The 24,337-nt window shown below is 42.6% G+C and overlaps 4 protein-coding genes across 6 annotated transcripts; 3 read left to right on the top strand and 1 right to left on the bottom strand.

Moving 5' to 3' along the window:
- Nucleotides 1-3,650: 3,650 nt before the first annotated feature.
- On the top strand, nucleotides 3,651-4,784 carry npy7r (neuropeptide Y receptor Y7; the record flags this gene model as incomplete). Its single annotated transcript, XM_079745378.1, has 1 exon — nucleotides 3,651-4,784. One exon carries the CDS (start codon nucleotides 3,651-3,653, stop codon nucleotides 4,782-4,784), a length of 1,134 nt encoding a protein of 377 aa, XP_079601504.1.
- A 1,913-nt stretch (nucleotides 4,785-6,697) lies between these two features.
- On the top strand, nucleotides 6,698-8,788 carry prelid1a (PRELI domain containing 1a; the record flags this gene model as incomplete). The annotated part of the gene is made up of 6 exons (XM_079744476.1): nucleotides 6,698-6,807; nucleotides 7,167-7,277; nucleotides 7,510-7,735; nucleotides 7,843-7,956; nucleotides 8,201-8,279; nucleotides 8,530-8,788. The coding sequence occupies 6 exons, from the start codon at nucleotides 6,698-6,700 to the stop codon at nucleotides 8,649-8,651; spliced, it is 762 nt and encodes a 253-aa protein (XP_079600602.1). The 3' UTR covers nucleotides 8,652-8,788.
- Nucleotides 8,789-9,480: 692 nt separating this feature from the next.
- Nucleotides 9,481-13,581, bottom strand: mxd3 (MAX dimerization protein 3). The gene is made up of 6 exons (XM_079745247.1): nucleotides 13,423-13,581; nucleotides 12,694-12,796; nucleotides 12,523-12,552; nucleotides 12,229-12,343; nucleotides 11,644-11,809; nucleotides 9,481-11,445 (listed from the first exon to the last, which is right to left on the bottom strand). The coding sequence occupies exons 1-6, from the start codon at nucleotides 13,490-13,492 to the stop codon at nucleotides 11,327-11,329; spliced, it is 603 nt and encodes a 200-aa protein (XP_079601373.1). The 5' UTR covers nucleotides 13,493-13,581; the 3' UTR covers nucleotides 9,481-11,326.
- A 569-nt stretch (nucleotides 13,582-14,150) lies between these two features.
- fam193b (family with sequence similarity 193 member B) lies at nucleotides 14,151-24,138 on the top strand. Of its 3 annotated transcripts, XM_079744305.1 has the most exons (12): nucleotides 14,151-14,692; nucleotides 15,636-15,914; nucleotides 17,240-17,426; nucleotides 18,815-19,030; nucleotides 19,264-19,702; nucleotides 20,544-20,727; nucleotides 20,896-21,129; nucleotides 21,221-22,274; nucleotides 22,364-22,439; nucleotides 22,570-22,642; nucleotides 23,388-23,444; nucleotides 23,871-24,138. In XM_079744305.1, exons 1-11 carry the CDS (start codon nucleotides 14,537-14,539, stop codon nucleotides 23,388-23,390), a joined length of 2,901 nt encoding a protein of 966 aa, XP_079600431.1. In that variant the 5' UTR covers nucleotides 14,151-14,536; the 3' UTR covers nucleotides 23,391-23,444; nucleotides 23,871-24,138. The 3 variants fall into 3 exon arrangements, with proteins under 3 accessions (XP_079600431.1, XP_079600430.1, XP_079600429.1); XM_079744304.1 differs by having other exon boundaries at nucleotides 22,570-23,444; XM_079744303.1 differs by having other exon boundaries at nucleotides 22,570-24,138.
- The last annotated feature ends 199 nt before the right edge of the window (nucleotides 24,139-24,337 follow it).

Raw genomic sequence — 24,337 nt, 5'->3', positions numbered from 1 at the left:
CTTTCTCTCACTGCCTGCCTTTAAAATGAAGGAGGAGAATATCGTATTTGTGTGAAAAGTAGTGTATTGTCCGTAAAGTCTATTTACCTAGTCGGTGCATGAGAGAGGCGCCTTAATGTTCTCTATCAGGAGAAATGCAAGGAATCATCGGATGGAGAGCTGTGATGCATTTGCTGTTGTCACAGTGATCATTGTTTTCAGGAGTCTTGAACAAAGTCCTTATCAGTGGCACGGCGAACAGGGACTGGCTGTCTCTCCACATGTCATTGGGTAAATACACACAGATTGGTGCACATGTTGAGTGTTTTGTCACGAGGCAGCAAAAGACGCACATTTTCCTTGTGCCAACTGTTTGATTTGAGGCAGTGCCATGATGTGAGACCCAGCCTGTTCACACCATTATTTCCGTTTTACTGGTTGGTATTTATATTCTTCTTTTCTCTTTTGTGCACCATCTTGACTCGAGCCAACCGGTAACCATGGATGCGGTACTGGGGTCCCAGTTCCCACCTGGGGGCTCCCTATCCCCGCTAAGTAGATCAGTGGTATTGGCTGGACAAGGAAAGGTTGGATGAAAGAGACCAGATCCTGATGTAGCCTTCGGGTCTTTCATCAAACGCAATGCGATCGCCTGTGATTCAATCCGAAGCGTAACACGTTCACATGTGTGTGAACATCAGTCAAACCACACATGTCCCGTACAAACCAATGAGCTAAAGGTCCCTCTCAAAGGCCCTCCACAACCCATTACTTTCATTTTTAGATCACGGTTGGGAATAGGCACGTAGTCATATGCAATTAGGGGCCGACAGTAAGAGTTGCTCTTATCATCTGTACCTTGTACTCTGAGGATGACTCAGAGAGGTTCTCATGAATAACCCCATAATTGGAAAGTAGTTGTTGTGGTGGATGATATGGTAATGTCAGCGGGCCACCGAAAAAGAAGGACTACAATATGTTCAGTTTTCATTGTCCATAAAGAGCAGCCTTCGGTTTCCCCCCCCCCCGCCCCCCCGAATAGAAAGTTTAACACTGTGAAATGTTTTCTGTTTGACCCGATGTCCAACATGCACTTTGTAGAAATAGATATAAAGCTGTCTCTGAGTTGGTTAGACAGAGCTGCATCAGGATCTTCACTGAAGGAAAAGCTTCAGTGGAGGGTGTTGTCTTGGTGATAAAAATAATAGAATAGTAGATGTGTGCGTCACTGCTTCAGATCTTACACAATATAAGGTAACGGAGAAGGATGGATACGGAAATGTATAGTCTCAATAGCCTACACTACAGACACAATATCTAATAAAGTTACTGGATAGAACCTTACAATAACGGTACATTAATAAACCATTCATTTACATTAGTTAATGCATAATATGTAGTATGATATAGCATTAGCATATGGGTTAAGGTTAGTGGATTAGGGTTAGGGTAAGGGTTGACCTTTATATGAACACCAATGGTAAAAGTGAAAACCATTAGTAAATGAGACCGGTTAACTGTTCATTAACTGTTAGTCAATGCTTATTACTACATTAACTAATTAAATAAGTAAATTTAAATTTCATGAATGTACCTTTAATGCAACGTGTTTGCACTAACTGTGATTTCATGAATGACATGATTTCCGTGATCACTCTGCCTCGCATACTCGCCAGCATCCTCTCTGTGTGCCATAGACCTAAAGCAAGAGCGCACAGTCTCACCAAAATGTGCACTCCACACACTTTGGGAGGAGCTAAGGGTTCGTTCCCTCTTGTTTCGCACCTTGCGAAAGTCGAGGTCCTTCGAAAAGGGAAATATAGTGCGAAAAGGTGAGTTAATGAATACACGGGATGGATGCAATAAATGTGGAAAGACTTAATGCGAACGCGCTTGCCAGTCGCTTTGGAACCCTTCTGTCATCGGCTTGGTGATTGACTGTCTGTGCGTGACCGTGTGGATGCGTAGTCTATAGGTAGTATGGCATGCGTAATTTTGATGTGGTAGAAGCTGGCGGTGAATATTGCTCCGGATCACTCAATGTAAGGTAAACTACTTGGCTGAAAGACACCGTTTAAAACGCATATGTACTTTGTCACAGGAACTCAATAGCTTGCTACAGATTAATGGATTGAAAGTGCAACATAAATTGAATCAATTACGCATCGACCTGAAACCGGCAACTCCACTGACATCAGTTCACAATCGCGCAAGAAAGACACGCAGAATTTCTGTCCATTTTTTACCACTATTGGGAAGCAACTATTTGTCTTGGAAGGACTCAACTAATCTTGGTTTATCTCTCAATGGCACGGACTGACTTCAAGTAACATGTTAGTCGGGTGGCTTTATGAATCCACGTTTTTCATCTACATCGCAGGCTGTTCGATGACCCTTAATATTACTGAGTTACTCGGTGTGTTTCACCTTTGACTAATGTGGAAGTACAGGTGCCATAGCAGGTCAAATGACAGTGACATGCTATAATTTTTGCTATGATCATATAATCCCTATGGTGTTAATATGTCTTCATTTGCGGGTCATTGAATGGCTCTGTTTAATGGCATGAGACGTCATCTCCATTGCATGCAGTGATGAAGTGTGCAGCAATGTAAAAGGCTTTGGATTTTCAATATTTATTAATCAAATATATCAATACCCATCTTTGTATTTATTTGACCAAAGGGGCCACATTCATTATATTTAAGAACTTAATTCCCCTGGTCATAGCTAAACAGCAGACAAATCAAGCAAATCTAATGTCAAATCTAATAATCTCATATTATTCCAATGTCGTCTTCTCAATGCAGGCATGCAAAATACAGGCAACAGAGGCTGATTATATTATGTATTCAAGGAGATCTTTTTTTGCCCGTTTTCTCCAGCTTTTGGTATTCTCAGGACAAAGATTCTCTGTCATGACAAAATGCCACAACAATGAGTGAAGAGCGAGGTAGTCTTGAGAATGACCTTCCTGTGACTTGGATTGTCAGAAAGATAGAGATAAAGGCTTTGTATCTTTGTTAAGAAGAAGGCTCCATATTTTAACCACCATTGTGTGATAATGGTATTGTTGAATATGTTTGCAACTGCATGCTTTGTTTGCTTTTGAAAGGGCACAGGTGGTTATTAAAGCAGAAAAATTACAACAAACAGTTTTAGCATAAAGTGACTCATCTCTTAAGACAAGTGTCCGAAGAGAGATGACGTTCTATCAATAGATAGGAATATAAATGCCTGAAGTAGAGCTTATCAAGTACGTATGTGCACACATGAACTTCTCCAATCCAATTTCGCTCTCTTCAGAAGGAAACGCATGAGTGACCTTCCGTTTCTTTTTTATTTAATACATTTTCTGATCTAAATTCTTGATGCTTACAGCCAAAGCAGACCAAACTCTAACTGTGGCTTTGGAGACAGATGACACCCATGATCTGTTCTTATTTAATGCTCTTGATATGAGCAAAATGTGATAATGCTATGCAATTGAAGAGCTAAAATAGGTTTCTTCTCCTCATGTTTAGCCTCCCTGGCAAAGTGGCTATAATTACAGTTCATTGGGCTCATCAATTATGGCACTTTCTGTGTCTCTGATACACCGTTGGGTTGAGGACTAATCACTGCCTTTCTTTTAGTCCTCAGGAGTGTGACCAGCTGAGAACCAGGCATCGATGAGCATGAGTCCCACTGACTCATCAAACGGCACAGGGGAGGGGGTGGCCACGGAGACTGTGAGCTACCACTGGATACCGGTTCCGGGTAACTCCAGCATAGACTTCCACAGACCCGATTTCGGCTCGGACGTCACCAAACAGCTGGGGGTCCAGATCGTCCTGATCCTGGCCTACTCGCTCATCATCCTCCTGGGGCTGCTGGGGAACTCGCTGGTGGTCTACATGATCATCCGCTACAAGAACATGCGCACCGTCACCAACTTCTTCATCGCCAACCTGGCCCTGGCGGACCTGCTTGTGGACACCCTGTGCCTGCCCTTCACCCTGGTCTACACGCTGCTGGACGAGTGGAAGTTCGGCGCCGTGCTGTGCCACATGGTGCCCTACGCCCAGGCTCTCAGCGTGCACGTGTCCATCCTGACCATGGCCATCATCGCGCTGGAGCGCTACCGCTGCATCGTCTTCCACCTGGGCCAGCGGCTCACCTGGCGCACCAGCTTCCTCATCATGGCCCTCACCTGGGCCATCTCGGCCGTGCTGGCCGCGCCGCTGGCCATCTTCCGGGAGTACCGCTACGAGGAGATCCCCTCCATCGACCTGCGCATCGCCGTGTGCTCCGAGAAGTGGCCGCACGGCACCGGCCGCGACGGCGTCATCTACAGCCTGGCCATGCTGCTGCTGCAGTTCATCCTGCCGCTGGCCGTCATCAGCTACGCCTACGTCTGCATCTGGCTGAAGCTCAAGAACCACGTGAGCCCGGCCACCCACAGCGAGAGCCTCCGTCGCCGCAGGAAGACCACTAAGATGCTGGCCCTGGTGGTGGTGGTGTTCGCCACGTGCTGGCTGCCCTTCCACGTGTTCCAGCTGGCCAGCGACCTGGACCTGGTGCTGCGCTTCAAGGAGTACAAGCTCATCTACACGCTGTTCCACATCGTGGCCATGTGCTCCACCTGCACCAACCCCGTGCTGTACGGCTGGATGAACAAGAACTACAGGAACGGCTTCCTCATGGTGTTCCGGTGCGCGGACAAGCCGGAGAGCTTCCACACGGAGGGATCCTTCAGGACGCGGTCGCTGCGGCGGCTCACTATGAGCAGCCGTCACAGCGCCCGACATCCCACCCCGGTGTGAGGGGTCCAGGCGTCGGGCCGTTCCCCATCGTTGTAAAGGAAAGACAGACCTCATGGCATTTTGTGATTTTCAGTTCATCTGCAAAAATATATGACCGCAACATTTTGTTCTGAATACCTCGATGTTAACTGAGAACATCTTGCATGTGTATATTTTTTGAATGCTGCATTCTTTGTAAAGAAATGTATCAATCTGTGAAATATGTTTATATGAAGTATGCTATTGTTTTTATTTTTTTAAGGATTAAGGGGACATTAAATCGTATAAGTTGCGTTTATACATGGCCATAAGAGGCTGTAACACTGTGCGGACCGACTGTAGTGGACATATGAATTATTTGTGTATGAAAAACAAAACACTTTCTCTTCTGTACTGGTTGATGTATTTTCAACTATGACAACACAATAACGAACTAAACTGTAATGAGTCATGGGGCAGCAAAGAGCTCTCAATGCCACTATCAGCAAACAATGTAATAAAACACATTTGTATTCAATGACAACCAAGTAATGACATGCAAGTATTGACTCATTGTTGTAGTATGTGTCTTTGTTTGTGCAATTGAGAACCATCAAATAAGTAGTAGGTTGTTTATATTTCATGTCGGTTAACAGTATGAGAAAATGTATATGAAGTTTGCGTACAAATATATTAAAAATATATATAAAAACATCAACGTGTCCTATTGAAAATTTTGGGTTTCTTAGATCGTTAAGGTCTTCTTGCATATTGCAACATAATTTCCATGCACTTGACAGTTACACCCAGAAAAATTAACATCCTCTCAGTGTTTTTTTCACTAACTGCAGTTGGATTCATTGTAATGAATTAATATTCTAGCTAGATTAATTACTCGCTAATACTGTGGTATATTATCTAAATGTTCATGTTTTTAGCTGTCTGCGGGACAACATACATCCAAACGTATAATTGGACACATCAATTTTGCTATTCTGTATAATTGCAGTAATGGAAAATAGAAACAGTGCACTATTGCTTGTCAGTATAGTACATTTGCCTGTTATTTTCAATAAGTCTGCTTTGCTGAGTGGAGTGTATGTGCAATTGATAAATATACGATTCAAGTTGAAATAATAACTAATGTAGGCCTGCATTAGTTGGAAGTAACTTATTTTTAGTTAGTATTACAAAAGTATAATACTTTTAATATACTAAGATGGTAATGTCTTGAGTTAAGTAAAAATAACTTACAAGCTCCCTAGACTTTGTGGAGCATTGCCATTCTTGGCCTACCTCTACCACCATAACTAACTACAGAAGTCTAAATGTTAGGCAAGGCAAGACAAGTTTATTTATAATGCACCACTCAAACACAAGGCCATTCATAGTGCCTTAAAAAGGAAATAATCACATGCTAAAACATAACGACTAGAAATAATTTAAGATATTTAAACAACAAAATATATGTTTTTTAAATAAAATAAAAAAATGTGTTTTTTCAAATAACATTCAGAGAATAAATGGAGTGCCGATTTTATTTAAATTTATTATTATTATTTAAAACTAAAATGTTTTTTTCCCTGATTTAAAATCAAACGTTTAGGCAGAACTCCCATGTTCTGGAAGTTTGTTCGCTATCTGGGGTCCAAATAACAAAAAGCTGTTTCACCAGGCTACCATGGGAACAGTGAGCAGGCCTGCACCTAACACACAAGCAGGAAGCCTATGTAACTGGAAGCCTATGTAGTATGTAGGTACTATGTCTGCCATCGACATGCCAGAAATGTTGTATAGTACTTTAAATAATATCATACAACGATCTACAATTAAATGAATAAATATTTAAATAAATCCATTACTTTTTGTACGTGACCAAAGCTACATAATATACTTTGTCCTGTGCTGACCCCTAGTGCTCAACATGGACTTTGCAGCCTCGTTCAACACCGGATATGTCGTTGAATTTGACCTTTTTCCGCTGTTCACGTCTGACATGTAGCTGTTCACATTTTTGCTATCTTAAGGAGATTCGTTTACTTTTTGGTTTTGAATGGTTTTACAGGTACATTTTGATTCATATTACTATCGTCGTGATCGACAGTGATACAGCATAGTTTATATATGGACAAAATAATGTAATCCTAAAATTCATTCATCATGAAGAGTTTAGGTCTAGCCATGGCTATCAAGGAAGCTATCGTCCTCTCGCCATACTGCCTCGCCGTTCAACTTTGACACCATTTATGACTCCTGGTGCTATTCATGTGTTGACCGTAATGCAGATCGGGCGCAGCTCTTTCACTTAAGATTCAGTTAGAATGATATTTTGAAGCTTTTTATGAAGCTTTGTGTGCATTTCCTGAGCATTTAAATAAGAGCAGAATGTGGTTTGTCAACCACATTCCTGCTTTATCTCTTCAGACTACAACCAGAGGGAACGATGGTGAAGTATTTCTGCTGTGCAGGCCTTCTGAAATGTACATGGGACCAAGCCTGCGTTGCATACTGGCAACGCTATCCCAACCCTTACAGGTAATACTGCAAATATAGCTCACTCTTCTTCTGATCTTTGTTGTTACCTTCTCAACTGACACACACACACACACACACACACACACACACACACACACACACACACACACACACACACACAGTGTCATTACTTGTTTTAGTGGCTTCAAGCCACCTCACATAAGAACAATATGCAGTGTTACATTACATGCAGCATTCTTATAATTTATGCGTTTTGCCTCCTCCAATACAGTAACCATGTTTTAACGGAAGATATCATTTTCCGAGAGGTTACGCCAAGCAACTGCCTCATTTCCAGACGTCTGATGACCAAAACTAGCAGGGCTCCTCGCTGGATGGAGCGGTACCTCCCCAAACACATGTCCAGCTTGGCATATGTCATTGAGGACTCCATAGTGGACCCTCAGAAAAGGACCATGACCACCTTAACTTGGAACATTACCCATGCCCGCCTCATGGTACTAATCATCTTTGATCACGCTACTGTAGATATGTTCCTCTTACACCAGTGACTTGTGTGTCTTTATCCTTGTGTTCTTTGGTTTGCTTTCCCCACCTGCTCCAGTCTGTGGAGGAGCGGTGCGTTTATGGGATTAATTCTGAGAACAGCAACTGGACGGAAATAAAGAGAGAGGCTTGGATCTCCTCTAAGGTCTATGGGCTTTCCAGAGCTATTCAGGTCAGTGCACCTGAGGGAGAGATCTGCATTAGTGTAGGTAGGGTAAAGGGCAAACAAACTATTGGTTTTACTTATACACTGACTAGTTATAATTATAAATATCATAGTTATAAAGTTAATTTGGTTAACTAGGTATTAGGTTTTGGTTATCATTTGACTTGGAGAAATGAAGTATGTGTGTTACGCACATGCTATTGTTTGAGACGTTTGCTTTTTCTGATGTCATACAACTCTATTGTTTCAGGAATTCGGCCTTGCACGATTTAAGACCAGTGCAACAAAGACCATGAAAGGCTTTGAATATATCTTGGCCAAAATGCAAGGTACAACATTGTATGTGTATTGATGGTTATGTAATAATTAATGATATTATAAGTATATTGATAAAAGTAGAAAAATAAAATCTTAGTTGGCACAAAATTTAGACTTTTGGGGAAAATGAAATATCCTGTGTATGGACAAAATATTTCAAGATTTAAAATCATTCAATTTAAACTATTTAAATCCATTTCTTATGTCAATAATTCATTTTTAACTTTAACATGCCTCTGTCTTTCATGATAACTCTCACAGGTGAAACTCCATCGAGGACCTTGGCGGAAACTGCTACAGAACGGGCGAGAGGGACAGCTTTGGCTGCCAAGGAGAAAGCTAAAGACCTTGCCTCTCAAGCCCAAAAGAAACAATATGTCTGATATCAGGGGTACAATCTTGGCATAAAAGTTACTGTTATCCCCCCCCCCCCGATAGTCCAAATAAGTATTGGGGGAGAAAGAGGGGAGGGGGATTTTGTTCTAGGCAAACACCTCCAGAAGGCTTAAAGATGGTTGGACCATGACAGCTAGAGCTGTGTTCCCATTTCCTCTCCCCGTAGTTACTTCTATCTACATTCTTGACATCAAAGGTCTTCGTGTTGCTTTGATACGAACATCACATCGATTTTGAATGTTATAATCAAACCCCAAAATGTATGATTTATGACGTGTAAAGCTTACTTGCGCTTAACAGCATTTTACAACCACGCTTAAATTACTTTTAATTTATATCAATTTACAATCTTGTTTTTGTTTGTATATAGTTTTAATCTATACAGTCATTGTTTTGTTATATTTAATCTGAAGATAACTTGATTCAGCTTTCCGTGCAAAAAAAGATTTTTCCTTGCTTCAAATTGAAGTGTGATTACTCCTCCACATAATGGTTAACCATCCTGATTTCTATCACACAAGTACGGTATTTTGAATCAAGTCTATGGACCCACATCAGTACCCAATTGTGTGACTGACCAGAATGCAGAAAATGTCTCTCTATTCCTAGTTGATTTGTATGGAATGAAAACAGGTACCTTGTTTACATTAACTATCACAGCTAATACATATACATGTATGCTCTTGCTCCTGCAATTGCTTGATAATATCAATAAATATAAATTTTGCTATTAACTTATGCTTTGTGCTTATATTACACTACTATTTGAAGGTGGTTTACAACAGTCAAATGCATCCAGGGTAAATATATAAAATATTTATTCATTCAAAAAGAGTACACCGGTATAAAAATGCTACATTATATTACTGGAAGGAGACAGATGAATTAATGCATACATAAGTCGTTACAAGAAAATAAGGCATCTTGCATATATTATCCGGAAGCCAGCTGCTTCAAAATATTCAATGTAAAAGTATAGGATACACATACTTGTAATACAGCAAAACTTGCATAAGAATTACAGGTTGCATTCTCTGTCCTGACTTTGAGTCTACTGCATGCATAATGAAACATGTCATGACAAATGCATATGCATTTAAGAGAACAATTGTAATAATGGAACAGTTTAAATACAAACACAATTTCACTGTTCACATTTGCAATCACTTAAGCAACCATTGTTCCGACTTACAACTACAATCTGTAATGTCTCGCCACACTGTGGTTGTTCAGAGTATGACAAGTATAGAAGCGTTGGTCTAAAACATTCCTCACCACTCCACAAAACTTTTCCCCTACACTAATCTGGCCATCAAGATTCTGTTCTACCTCAAAATAAATTAGGTAAGGTCCTGCTTGTTATTAACAAGAACGTGGTTGTATAGATAAGTTATAAATGATTTGGTCATTTAAGAGTTGAACATACATTATTGTCCATAGGGTAATGAGAGTGGACACATACAGTTACAGGTCTGTGACAGCCAGAAATCTTGCTGGTTTGTAGGTGACCAAATACTTATTTTCCACCATAATTTGCAAATAAATTCTTTAAAAATCAGACAATGTGATTTTCTAGATTTTTTTTTTCATTTTGTCTCTCATAGCTGAGGTATACCTATGATGAAAATTACAGGCCTCTTTCATCTTTTTAAGTGGGAGAACTTGCACAATTGGTGGCTGACTAAATACTTTTTTGCCCCACTGTATTAGCATTGTGTGAAGTGGTGTTAGACCAACTTTCACTTCTTAAAGCTTTCAATATACGCAATATTTCAAGGTGTTCCTGTGTTAAATAGACGAAATCAGTAACTTATTAGCATATTGAAGACAACTAGTGAGGCGTCGACGGTCAGCCTGACCAAAAGAGTGGAGTGGCTGGTGAGCTATCTGTTCATCAATTCCGGATTGTAGGAATAATGTCGGCTGACCTAATATCGTTTTGACAACACGTTATTCCCTAGGAAGATCATGCATTACAATTACTTCGTTGCCTTGTAGAAAATGTGCAGTTGCCTCTCCAGATCAAAAAACCCACAACCCTTTCGAGGAAAAAACAAGTGCAATGGGTGGATGCTCTGTGCAACAAGGAAAATAATAAAATACATGACATAATTACATTAATACAAAAATAAATGTTACTGTACGAGTGTTTACATGACTTAATTCCTGAATTTTAAGTTTCTTAGTGCTGACAAATTGTTTTAGTAGTAGACGAAACCATAAAGCTGGATCAAATGTAAAAAAAATACTGTATTTCAAAATATTGTTAAATAACCCTTTTAGATTATGGAGTCCTACGCATTGTGTGGATTGAATTCTTGAGTGAGGTGGGAACAGGTTCACTCGCCATTATTTTCCTTTTAGCTCAGTAAAACGGCTCGTCAGTGCAAATGGACAGTGAGTATGTGGAACACTAGTTCCATTCAGCTTGTAGTCAGACCCTTTACGACCGATCTGAAAAGTTGAATTTTGAGTCACCAACTTGGTGAAAAGATGAAGTCTAAGTTTGTCTGCACAGTTTCACATAAATGTCCAATCTCTCCCTCTCTTGTCCTATGTGCTTTCTGAGACCGTCTGGAATGTATTTTAGTTTTTCACTCTTCTTCTTTCTCGCCTTGTCAGATAGAATAATAGAAAAGGTTTACCACAGCCAGTTCGGCCGTCATAGCCAGTCTTTATCCGAGCTGGAGTAACAGTGGTCAACATCAGTGTGTGTAATACTGAGTCCATCTGAGGAAACGCATTCATAAACAATGCTTTCCACATCAACCTCCACGTCCTCTGCAACAAAAACCACAAAGACCAACGCCATTAGACCACAAGAGTTGAACACAAGGACAAGCTATAGATGAAATGAGCGTGTAGCACCAGACATTTAAATCCTCTTTAAGATTTGCTTCGGGTTAAGCCAAAACTAAAACAAAACATTTGCCTAAAGTAACATTCAAATCAAAGTGAAACCAACGAAGAGTCTCTTACCCCTGTCAGAGTCGGACCTCTCGGAGGACACCACAGAGCCCAGGCTGTCGTTCCTGGTCCTCTCGCTGCCCCTCTGCAGCTGGTCCAGCCGGCCTCGCAGCTCCCGGTGCTCCCACTGCAGGCGGTCCTTCAGGTGCTGGGCGCGCTCGTCCTGCTGCTGCAGCTTCTGAGACGTGACAACGCAAACAAAACGAAACCAAAAAAAAACGCATCAAGAGACGAAACCATTTTAGTCCTCGCTGGGAAATTCTGGGGTTTGCAGCAGCGAAAAATAAGAAGAAATAGACATAGACACATGAGATAATCAGAATGCGAAACCAAAAGAATTAAGATATGATAACTACTGTCACACGTTATAACTACTATATAGACCTACTCACATACACACATATACAGAATACATTTAATTAAGTAGACTATGGTAAACACAACTAAACTAAATCCAAAATATGCATGCATCCATGTCTATCAGAATGTGTGCATGAGGGTGCCAAAACAAGGGGCGGTGCAGTGGAGAAACACAGAGCCAGCTGTGGAGTAGCCAAGGGCCACACCGTTCTACGTTCCCTTCGTTGTCCTTCTTACCTTAATGTGAAGCTGTGCTCGTCTGAGCAGATTGAGCGTGGTGTTCCTCACCGAGTCCGAAGACAGGGGGACCTGCTCTTTGAGCTGATCCAGATGGAATCTCAGTTGAGCTCGCCTGCACAAAAACAGGAAATCGATTAAGTCTTCACCAAACAAAGTACCACTACCTCAAGTGTGTTAACATCGTGAACGGTAGTACACTTTTAACATTGTGCAAGAATAAATTTGTCAAAGCGCTGGTTTAAAAATATATAATAGGACCGTCGTCACTGTGTAATATTTAATGTGTATTACCTGTTTTTCTCCAGCTCGTTGTGAACTAGCCTGTAATTAAAAAGCAATAACATTTTAGTTATAAGAACAGATTAATTAATTATTTTGAGGTGTGTGAGAAGAGGTAGCAAACAAAAAGATCAGGTTTAGGAACCACACCCTTTTTTGACATTGTATCTGTTGTGAAATCACCTATTGCCACCAGGACCCGATAGCTTCTTGTTTTTCTGTCTGTTTCTCTTGTCCGAATCTTCTGTACTGGGAGGAAGAACTGAAGCATACCCGTGCTCTGCTTCTGTAGGATCAAAGTGTCACAAACAAACACCCAAACGCTGAATCGATGAGAAAGAAAAACACATTTAACGCTCTGCAACTACGTTATATTTACTATTCCGTCGTTCTTATAATATTTGGGCTCCAAACGACACGATTATTCGGAATACTGTTATAACAGAGTTATGGTGATACTGCTGTCAACATCCTCAGCCTGATGTTTTTGTTATCAGATTTTGGCGCCATCCTTCATAAACTATTCGCAACATTTCTGAATGCAGCAAATAACAAAAAAAAAACGAAACACAGATTAAATTTACGATCAACGGGGCGAAAGAAGCGTTATAATGCGACGCGTTGTTTAAGAACATCCATTCATTCTTTGCGCTCGGCGGTGCACCCGAGTTTCAAATGGTCCAGAATTGGCGCGGTTGAGTACAATGATGTGCACGGTATGTAGGTCACTGAGTCAAAGCGATATCGAGCGAAGACATAAAACTCGCATATTCCATGCAGTAAATTGCAGCACACATTTAACCCCATGCATAGTTATTCATATTTGCATTGTTTTTTATTTGCATTTGTTGTTTTAACAACTAAACCCATTTGCTTCCTTATAAAATGACAGCTGACAGTCAATGTACTGACCTCTTTCTCTTCTTTCCAAAAACTCTGCAGCCTGAAGGAGAACCTGGATGTTGCAGATGGTCGCTTCCATTTCTTTAGATGAAAATCTACAAGGAGCACAAACAAAACTAAGATTGTGTTGTGGAACAGCAGAGCAGGTCCTACCAGCAGCTATTAATGCTACGTCTGCAGTTCAACAAACCAAACTCAGACATACGCCACGTAAAACACGTCACTGTGAAGCCTCCTCCTCGACCACTCCCTCCTGCTTTGTAAAGTTCCATAAGCGCGCCATTATTTGTCTCCACCTCGACCCCTGGACGTATTATAACATAGGTCCATGATTATAATGCCTCCTTTAAACTACAAAGACATTTGTCTCACTATTTGGTGATATTATTCCGCTAATGTTGTCCGGTAAACTATATGCACTCTTCATTTCCGTGCTATAATTAAAACGACGCTCGCAGTATTCCCTGATAGGCGGGTGTGATGTTACCGTAAAAGGACGAGATTATACTTTATTTAAAGTTATTATATTGTTTTTTTTATGCATTGCTCCTTTTCAGTCTTACCCATTGTAATCGATTTGTATTTAATACTTGTCTTATTGATGAGAAAAGACATTGGATCTACATGAAGCAGTCACTTTCTCTGCTCAGGAAGATCGAGGAGGATGAATGGTTTCAATATGTCCAAAAATGTCAGATTTACACGAGACAAAACGAGCACATTTCTTTAATATAAAACAAAAATAAAAATCCAACAAATGAACCACTACACAGCATCACAAATCGCCAAGGAAATCTCGTCACTTATTTTTTATTGTTTGAAAGACGATCACTCCATGAAACGACTTTTCCACCAACTCTTATTCATCTATATATAAACACACATATGGCGTTGAGTACGTGCATTAGTTGTTTAGCAGCGATCATCAGCTGAACTGAAGTCTCGTCGCCAGCAGTATCTTTAACCTCTGAACTCCAGTGTGCCAGCGCTCCGCCATATTGACTGTTGTCTTGACTAGAGAAGCTAGAACATTTGTGGTCCACCAGAAACAACATCGCTTTTCACCTTCTCCCTAAACCGGTGCAAAAACTCGCCCCCAACGGATTGTACAATTACTCGTGTAATGGCAAGGAAGAAGAGTAAACAACCCGGAGTCGTCCAGAAGGAGCTGGTGCCTGGGCAGCAAGCCCTACCGAAGAAGCCCGTCTCTCCCGGCGATGCGGCCGGCGGTGGTGGCGGAGACGTGGGGCTGGAGAGACTGGCCGCCAGGGCAAACCAGGTAGCTTGATGCTAACGTTTGTTAGCCCCACAAAGCATCCCCTATGCGTGTGTGTGTATGTGGAGATCCATGATTAGGAGAGACTGGAGAATCTCATACGTCCCCCGCGGTGTCTTTGTTTTTTCCCACATGTTCAGTGCAACATGGATGGTGAGGGCAGTGCGCGGGTTTGCTGCTAGATAAACGGGTGATAAGAAGTAGTAGGTCGGCGAGGAGGAGGCGTCCACCACAGGCACTGAGCCAGTCTAGTTAGCATTGTTAGCCCACTCTGAGGCGGATAGGTGACATTGTGTCTGCCTGCTTCGTGCTTCATTCCTGGCGTTTTCCAGGTCATCCAATGATACGAAGTTGCAATGCCTTGCCGTACATGCACTAGCGTGTTGTGCAGCACACATGGATTACACTGAAAGCTAGCTAGAACGTTCAGCACAGCAGCCGCTAACCAGCTAGCGAGACACCGATCTGGGCACTACTGGCTAAATGTTCCACACAGCGGTGATCCATGGTGATCCATTGTTCTCTTTGAGTTCGATCTTCACACAATCAGGCGGTGGAATAAAGTTTATGCACGTTGCAAAATCTCACAGTAAGGGTCTCATAATTGTGGGTATGAGCTGTGAACATAACTCTCAAGTAGGGTCAGGTTTTAGCTGTCACCGGAAACTGCTAACTACTTGCTTGTAGGGTTTGTTTCCACATGTGATGTAGTTATAATCAAATACTATCTCCTGATTGTTCCCAGTGCAAATTGGTACCCATTATTCAAGCAGGAATATATATATATTTTTTCTAAAAACAAAAGTATTTGCGACCTATCACGTTTCACAACATCGCTAAATGAGCTGCTCCATGTGTAAAACAACACGTTTTGTGTATATCAACAACAAGGTGGTGAGCTGTTCCCATCTTATTTGACCTCCATGTGGTTATCCTTCCCTCATAGCCTATGCACACCTGCTGCCTTCTGTGCCACCGGGAATTTAAGGACTGGGGAGCAAGTTCTGCAAATGGACTCCCCGGAGGCCACGGCACCAAGCTGGCTGATGCCATGCCTGCCCTTTCCCAGGCCTTGTTGCGTGAGGTGCCGGGGCGCAAGCTGGCTGATGCAGTACCCTCGTTGTCCCAGTCCCTGCTGGGAGAAGTACCCTTGTGGATATGCCAGAGCTGCCGAAAAAGCGTGGAAGAGGAGGAAATGAGGAGCACCCAAGAGCCGACTACACCGGTGAATTACCTCAACTGATGAGTTCCCAGAGTATTAGGTTTAAATAGATACTGTTGGTCCAAACTGTCACATATATGTTTTGAAATCATCACTAAGTGTAAACACATTTTATTTAGTTGACATGCTGGTACAACACACAAGGTTCTTCGAGCTGCACTATATAATGTCTATCGTAATTATATTGGCTTATTTACGAGCAAATCCCCCCCCAATGAAATTGAAATTGGAAATTGAAATGGAAGTTTCACTTTGTGTATAGAGAAATACATTTTGTCAAAGTCAATACACACCAAATATCTTGTGTGTATAATGTGTCAATAACATCATCCGTTTTCAATTCTGTTCGTCATATTTAACATATCGAAGCCTAGACTTACTGACTAGTTTTCAGGATCGCTAGTTTTGCAGCTCCCCTCATAATTTACAGATTGGGCAATGTCTTCTCTGATAACTGTAATGCTGAGGTAACACGTGTGGGTTTCTGTGTGGCTGTGTCAGGTAAAACAATGGTGTTAGTCACAAAGTGAAACCGTACTGTCACTTGCTCTTTTATATCCGCCTATTGTGATTTAATTTGATAAGTCAAATCCATTATGATATGTAAAAATGTTCTGTTTATATGTTCTGTTTTCTAATGCATTTGAATTCATGCATAGTAATGTAAATATCAATGCAAGGCATAACAATCGCATCAGATCAATTTTTCATTACATTACTATACATTGGTATTTCATTCAGCGACATGGTGGCCTGAAAATGACTTCAGTCAATCTCTATATTTTTTTTCCAGTTTCAGCCTGCTGTCTCAAAAATAGCTTGTCTTTCAACTTTTTCCGTGTTATTGTTAGTGCAGTCAACTGTTCGTCACTGTCATCTTTCTTCCTTGTATCTTTACATAATTTATCTGCTTTCCATCCTATGCAAATCCTGAATTCCTAACTAAATGTTAACCCAAATCATTGTCACTTGCATTATCCATTGTAACGGCAATGGGATAATCCAGGCCTATTGTCTTCTTTAAAAAATCAAAACAGGGATATAATTTCCTTTATCGTATTGAACTTTAAAATGTGCAACACTTCTCAGTACAATTGATAATATTCATGTTCCAGTAGTTCTCCTCTTATTGTACTATGGTCGCCTTGTCAAGCTGAGCCACAACTCCATTCCAAAATCACTTGCAGTGATTTTGGAGCAGGTAGTGGTTAGGCATCTTCCTAAAGGATTCCTACAGGTAGTCTGTTGCCATTGGGGGTGGACCCCAGAACAGTATATGTTTGGAGGCAACACCCTAACCCCCTTTTTTTTTTGTCTCTATTTTTCAGGTACCGCTCTCCCACTCGTCCTCCTGTAAATCCCAGAGCTGTGGAAACGGTTTCCCGGAGCACAGTTCTGTGGACTGGGACCCCAGCTCCTTCCTGTCCGCACACAAGCTGTCAGGACTCTGGAACTCGGTCCATACCAACGGCGGGGTCCACTGTAACCACAATGCTTCTTCGCACTCCCAGCAAGGTTTGTAGCTCACAAAGTGGTTTCTCTTTGATATTCCGGTCAAGCAATATGGCTGTTATCCTAACCACAGATCAGGTTTGGAGATTGTTGGCCGTTTTGGTGGTAGTATTTGATTTGTAAGGCTTCAAAGTTGGACCCAATCTCACTATTCAATCATGAATCGCTCATAATTTATCTTTATCTATAAAAATGAGATTCATGACATTTTAGATTTATTTGAGTTGCACTAAATGAGCCGACCTTAATAACTTAATCTTGTTAAGGGTTTTTCATTTTTTATAATCACATTAAAGGCAATTTGTCCAGTTAACGTTTTTTTTTTTTTTACAAACATTGACGAGTAAATCTGAAAAGAAGCTGTATAGGTAAACCAACTCATTAATCATATTTAAAAGTAGGCCTTCATCATTCACCTCACTCAAAGAGAAGTAGATCTGTTTTGTTCTATTCATCCTTGTAATGAATGCATTTGATTCATTCATATGACATGTATATGACCCAAAAATATCTAACTCTTAATGGAATGACCAATAAAAGAAGAGCATAGTCCTCACTTAATAAAGGCCTACAAAATGTCATGTTAAATGGAGGATTAATTGGACCATTGAAAAAGGGACCTTGTATATCAGTGGGGTGAAATGGAAACCATAATGTGTTCAGCCATTGACACTACTGCAGAGTGGCAAATGTCCTAAGGGTTATGAATTGGCTTGAAGAGCTGGTTTGGAACAAAATCCTTCTTGGCAGCCATGGTGGTTAAATTACTATCTAGTATTTGATAATATGTTCGATACTCACCAAGGAGACGTTAGACATATAAAACTATGTTTACCATGGCAGTAGTACTAGTCCTATGAATTATAATGAAAATATTAAGGTTTTATTTATCTTTATTTGTTTGTGGAGAAGCATTATGGATGTCACACGCTACCACTTGCCTTTGGGTTGGATGCTGTATTGGCAGTCAGCACACGGAGGTAGTGGAGAAGGAAATATGCAAAATGTTTAATGAAACCTTTGCTTTGACTCCGTCATGACGGGCCGGGCTTTTGGCAGCCTTGTTAAGTTTCATGCAGAAATATAAAATCTGATTTTGATTCTGATCCAAAAGTACCCAGCATACTCTTAAGGTGTGATATCATACTTTAGGGTTTAGAATAGGATTAGGAATTTGTTTAAATGACTCGTGGCAAGATAATCGATTGTTACTTGGGGTTATTTGTCAGTCTCAGTTATTTTGGAGAGCAATAAGCAAAAAGTGTGGTATGATCATTGGCTGGGAAAAGTTTGGTGTGTTGTGCCTGGGGCTATGATCGTCACATTACAGATGCAAAAGATGATTCCTCCCGATGCTACAGATCATTCCAACCCCTTTCTTTTCGATGCAGGTGTAACCGGTGGATCGACTTGCCACGATAAACGAGGCCTTCATGAGGCCCCTGGTAAATCTGCTAAAACGTCCGCGCCCAAAGTGTGTCCCTACAGTCACCCATCCCAGAATTCCAGTGGTTCTTCTCTCGGGAATCCCCTGTCTACCTCAGCTGACCATTGTAAGACCACCCCCAAGCACTTCAAGACCATGTGCCGTCGCCCGACCCCTCCGGGTAGGAAACGAATAAACAGATCCCTTCCTTGAATGACTTGACAGATACGTCAAAAGTCCTTGTGTGTTTGTTTAACTCTTTAGCTTCCTTGTCTCAGAATAACTGACAGTAGATTTGTTGCTCTCGCTTTTTGATGACATCCAACCCTAACTTCAGAGAATGTCTGGGAATACATTCTCTGAAGTTGGTCCAACCCTCATCCATTTCCCCCCTCCTCTCTCCCCCGTGTCCAGGTGAAGCGTTCCACCCCGGCGACCACCACCAACACTCGGACCTGTCTGTGCCTCCCAACAGCCCCACGGGCCTCTCTTCCCAGCATTCCTCCCTCGTTCCCCCCAAGCAGAGCTCGGGGCAGCACGGCCATGTCAGCTCCTCCTCCTCCTCCTCCTCCTCCTCCTCCAACCCCGGGGCCGCGGCCCACGCGCCCTTCTCCACGCTGGTGCCCAACCACCACAGTCCCACGGCCAAGCTGGCCTCGTCCTCCTCCGGCCCTGACAGCCCCACGTCGGTCCATAAGCCCAGCCCGTGCAAAAACTCCCACATTCCTGGTGTGGTCACGCAGCACAGCAAGCTGGGCCCGTCTCTAATGGGCTGTAACCATCCCTGCAACGGACACAACGGCGGGGCGGTCGCGCCTCCCAATGGCGGGCATGTCGCGGCGGGGGCCTGCAGGTTGGTGTCGTTGCTTACTATAAGGGATGGAAGAAATGCAGAAAAATGATATATTCAAGGTTGATAATCAAAATCGCCACATTTCGAAAGTCAGTTTTAATCTGGATTCGGTACTGTCCATGTGGGTACCAACACCGGAGCTGTTTTTCACTGTTGTAGAGCAAGAAGGAAATACTTTCAAACAGCGATTTAAACATTTGATCCATCAATACATTAGAATTGCATTTTAGTTCCGCTATTGTTTAGGGCAGGGTACTGGCTGAAAAAATTACCAAGCTCTATAAAAAGGAAAGCACAGTTTCCTGGGCGGGTATAAACTGCTATACATGGTACTGATTACGGGTATCTCGTCCTTAGTTCCCCATGTCACAACAAAAATGAGTGTGAGGATCTGTTGAATATCCAATAAAATAATAAAATATAAATCGACGTTCAAAGTGCAGAAGTGCACATTTTGCAGCACCACGGCAGCACTGTGCTGTTTATATTTTTCTTTCGGTTTGGATTTCTGGACATTGCTGATCACTATTGCTTAACTTGTTGAACGTGCATGGAATGCCGCCTACCTGTCATTCAACATTGGCGATTAACCTGTTTCATACTGCCTCTCGAAAACTATGCAGGACTGCCCAATGGCTTTTGACTATTTAATCGTATGTCCTGGTCCAAAACGTTTCCAAAAAACACTTCAAAATCGAGTAGGATGTATCTGTACAATGTTTGAACAATGACCATAAAACGCTTTATTCCTATTGCTTTGAATCAATGCTCTAAATTTTGTTTCTGTGAAAAGGCATCCGTCAACACGGCTCATTGTGTCTCCATCTGTCCTCTTGTGTAGGGACCAGGCATGTAAAAGCCACAAAATGGCCAACGGGGCGTTGTGCCACCCTCCGTCAGAGCTGGACGACGGGGAGGATGAGGACAGCAGCTCTGAGAGGAGCTCCTGTGCCTCCTCATCCACCAACCAGAAGGATGGGAAATACTGCGACTGTTGCTACTGCGAGTTCTTTGGTCACAATGCGGTAAGTGCACTCACCAGAGACCTACAGAGACAGAGATTTTCTTATTAAGCAGTGGAAGGGACTGTTTTCCGCCGGTTTATAGCGGTCGAGGTTTGGTAATGATACAGAGCTGAAATCGCATGAAGAAGGGCAAGCGGTAACGGAACGAAATCCCATGTTTGTTTACAGCCTCCAGCGGCCCCTACAAGCCGTAACTACGCCGAGATCCGAGAGAAGCTGCGCTCCCGCCTGACCAGACGCAAAGAGGAGCCCCCTCTGCGCCAGGACCTAGACCTGACGGTAGCCAGCGCCATCGACAACCGGGACGTGGACGAGTTGCTGGACTTCATCAACAGCTCCGAGCCCAAACCAGTCAACAGTGCCAAGGCTGCCAAACGGGCCCGCCACAAACAGAAGAAGAAGGTGAGAGGATAACATTGATCTCACCAAACTTAATCCATAACCCAGGGTCGTCAGAAAATAATGTTTTGCCAATGTTATTTGGGTGTGGCAGGAGAAGGCTCAGTGTGGCGGTATGGAGGCCTCAAGTGGCGATCCCCAGTCCGGTCCAGACGAGCCGGCTGACGAGACAATGGCCGACGGATCGGAGGCGGGCCGATTGCTGGACTGGCCTCAGCTGGAGTTGGAGCGGGTGAACAGCTTTCTTACCAGTCGGCTGGAGGAAATCAAGAACACCATCAAGGACTCGATCAGAGCCTCCTTTAGCATGTACGACCTGAACCTAGATGTCAACGACTTCCCAAAGAAGGCGGCCACCTTGGAGGGCAACCACTTACTGTCTCACCTTAACGGTTCGACAGACATTCAGCAGATAGACCTTGATCTGGCTCCCCTTTCCTTGGGGACTTTTAAGAACCACCTGGACCTGGTCAATGGGTGGGAGGACGCTGGCGCCGTCTTGTCGTCCACCCCCGCAGAAGGCGCCGCGGGGCAAAAGGACGTCCAGAGGTTGCAAACTCCTCCTAACCTTTCCAAGCACAGCCGGGTTCACTCTCCAGAAAGAGGCGCCGCTGCTGCCGCTGCCGTGTCTGAAAGCCATGCGCAAGGTCTGCCCCAGGCCACGGCGAAATCGAAGGAGGACTATTCCGAGACTAGGAACAATGCAGCCGGTGCTGCCAAGTCGAAGAAGAACCGGAAGCAGCAGCAGAGGCAGGAGCAGGCCGCCGCTGAGCAGAGTTCAATCAGACCCACCAAAGCCCTCCCCTCCGGCGAGATGCAGAAGACCAACGAGTCCCGGGTGGCCGAGACGAGTTCTGGCGGCTCCAAGGCGGGAAGCAGACAGCAGCCCCAGCAGTTGGCAGAGAGCCAGCGGAGCGGCCCACGGAGGGCTGAGGAGGGCAGGCCGAGCAGACAGGCGACCAACGGAGCCGTCGGCGGCCTTCCCAATGCACAGCGAGCGAAAGGTGACACGGAGGTGCGGGGAGGTCGATCTGAGCTGGATTCAGATGGCAGGACCCATCCCGGGACCCACCAAAATGCACAGCAGCAATCGAAGGGTAGAAACAAGAAGAACAAAAACAAGGGAGAAAAGTCCAGCAGTGCAATTGGTAAATGTTCTTTCCTTCACCGATATATTCTAACTTGGTCGGAAATGTAGAAGATATTGCATTAAAAAATGTTGTTTATCATTTTCCAGAGGATGTATTTCTTCCAAAAGACGTCGATCCAACCGAAATGGATGAGATCGACAGGGAGGTGGAATACTTCAAAAGGTTTGTTATTCTGCTGCATTCTGTTGAACAACTTTAGAACATCTATCTATACATGTATCCCCTTTTTCATAGACTACTATCACCCCAATTACCAATTGTTATTTGCTGTCTCCCTTTCCTGTTGTTCTAGATTTTGCCTGGATTCTGCGAAGCAAAACCGCCAGAAGGTCGCAGTGAACTGGTCCAACTTCACCCTCAAAAAGGTTCATTCAAACACAGCTCAATAACTTGGAAAAGTGCCAGATAAAAAAACTCCGTAAACGCGCTCCCCTGTTTGGCCCGAGGCCCTGCTTTCATTCCTGTTTCTCTTCGCTCCAAGCCAAGGGACCCTGTTACAATTGTCTCTTTTCCATTCACAATACTGAAATACTTAAAAGAATCATCAGCGAGGGACGGTTCGCGAGGCCAAGCTTGCCCTTTGATATCTTTGCATTGTTCACCAAGTGAGAGGTGCAAAATGAGAAAAGAAAAACCTGTTTAATCTACTGCATCCATGCGCTTCATTATGTAGTAATGTAAACACTTCCCGTTTCATGAAATAAATATGTTTTTATCACAAAAGTTTTTATCTTGGGAACTTTTAACATGGTGCTCTAAAAGTACTGTATTGCTCTTCAATTTTATATTGTGTTGCAATTTTGTAGCATATATCCTGCTCGGTCTTGATTGCAGACTACTTTCATAAAGAAATGACATTAATTTAAACAATGTTTCTTCATGAAAGTAGGCTACTTCGCATGAAAGGGATGAACTATTCTCCTGTTACGCGCAGGGGTGCTAGCTTTCTGGTCTGATGAGGGTTATAGCTCTGTGTGCCAATCTTGCCCTCTTAATGTCTCCCTCTCAAGCCCAAAACCATGTATTCTGTCCAATTGAAAATGTATCTGTCACAATAGGATGGGACTTGACACTTGCCTAATACATGTACTCCTTTTTTTTTTTTTAAAGTAAAGTGAAATGTTTGCTCCTCCTGGAAACACATTTGCCATGTTGGCACCGACAAAGGTAATATAAACACTTAAATGGGCCATGTAGCGCAAATCACTGGGCTCATATTTTCAATGTGATGAGTTTCATTTCAATTGTCACACATGATCTATGGAATGAATGCTACTGCATCACATTTTGGACATTACTCCCCATGATGTTTGATTCTAAAGAAAGGGTACCCCTATAATATCCCTCCTTAAAATCCAACACATTCTTAACACTCCGGTCAATTCATAGAGAATAGTGCAAAGTACATCGACCCATTTTTCTACACGTTCATTCTAAGGGACACAGATACACTAGGGAGGAGACATTTTTTGTTTGGGGAGTACACCATCGCTTTAGGGTTTCCAAGACATTGTTGGATTGTAAGAAACATGTTTGAGGGTTGGTACTGTATAAACCAATGCTAAACCAATGCTACCTTTTTTTTTTCCACAGCCCATTGACGTCCGTGGTGTCCTGCATCTCATACATCTTGCTTTCATGCTTGTTATTCTGCTCTTTTATGAGGACAGACTCCAAAATGATGCATTGTTAAGGATCAGCCTTCATTGACGAGGAATATGTCATTTAGGTGTATGTAGTCCTTAAATTCTGCCGAAGTTTCTTCCGTACAATATCTGATGCTTTCCAAGCTATACTCAACTAGATGCTATGTTAATGTTTTGGAATGTAGATTTATAATATACCAGTTATAGCCGAGTGTGTGTTGGCTTTTGATCTTTTTTTATTCACTTTTGATACTGTGAAAATCTTTCGCTCAGAAAGATTAAAACAATACAGTTTTGACAAAATTAAGTGTCCTTGTTGCTTTCTAGGTCCGTGAGGAAAATACCAAATATGTTTTTGGTGTAACAATCCAGCAGTTAATGAGCTCTCACCATAGACTGTGTAAGGAGCAAAGT

Source organism: Pollachius pollachius, assembly GCF_949987615.1.
Source record: "Pollachius pollachius genome assembly, chromosome: 10".
NCBI classification, from domain to species: Eukaryota; Metazoa; Chordata; class Actinopteri; order Gadiformes; family Gadidae; genus Pollachius; species Pollachius pollachius.
This window is presented reverse-complemented; position numbering and strand designations above follow the sequence as displayed.

Bases quoted from the DNA above. Each gene is read 5' to 3' on its own strand.
- mxd3 (XM_079745247.1), bottom strand. From the start codon at position 13,492: ATGGAAGCGACCATCTGCAACATCCAGGTTCTCCTTCAGGCTGCAGAG. The intron at 12,344-12,522 runs GTAATACACATT...GTTTTTGTGCAG, and splicing joins AACGAGCTGGAGAAAAACAG to GCGAGCTCAACTGAGATTCC. The intron at 11,810-12,228 runs GTAAGAAGGACA...GTCACGTCTCAG, and splicing joins GAGCACAGCTTCACATTAAG to AAGCTGCAGCAGCAGGACGA.
- fam193b (XM_079744304.1), top strand. From the start codon at position 14,537: ATGGCAAGGAAGAAGAGTAAACAACCCGGAGTCGTCCAGAAGGAGCTG. The intron at 17,427-18,814 runs GTTTGTAGCTCA...TTTTCGATGCAG, and splicing joins TTCTTCGCACTCCCAGCAAG to GTGTAACCGGTGGATCGACT. The intron at 19,703-20,543 runs GTTGGTGTCGTT...CCTCTTGTGTAG, and splicing joins GTCGCGGCGGGGGCCTGCAG to GGACCAGGCATGTAAAAGCC.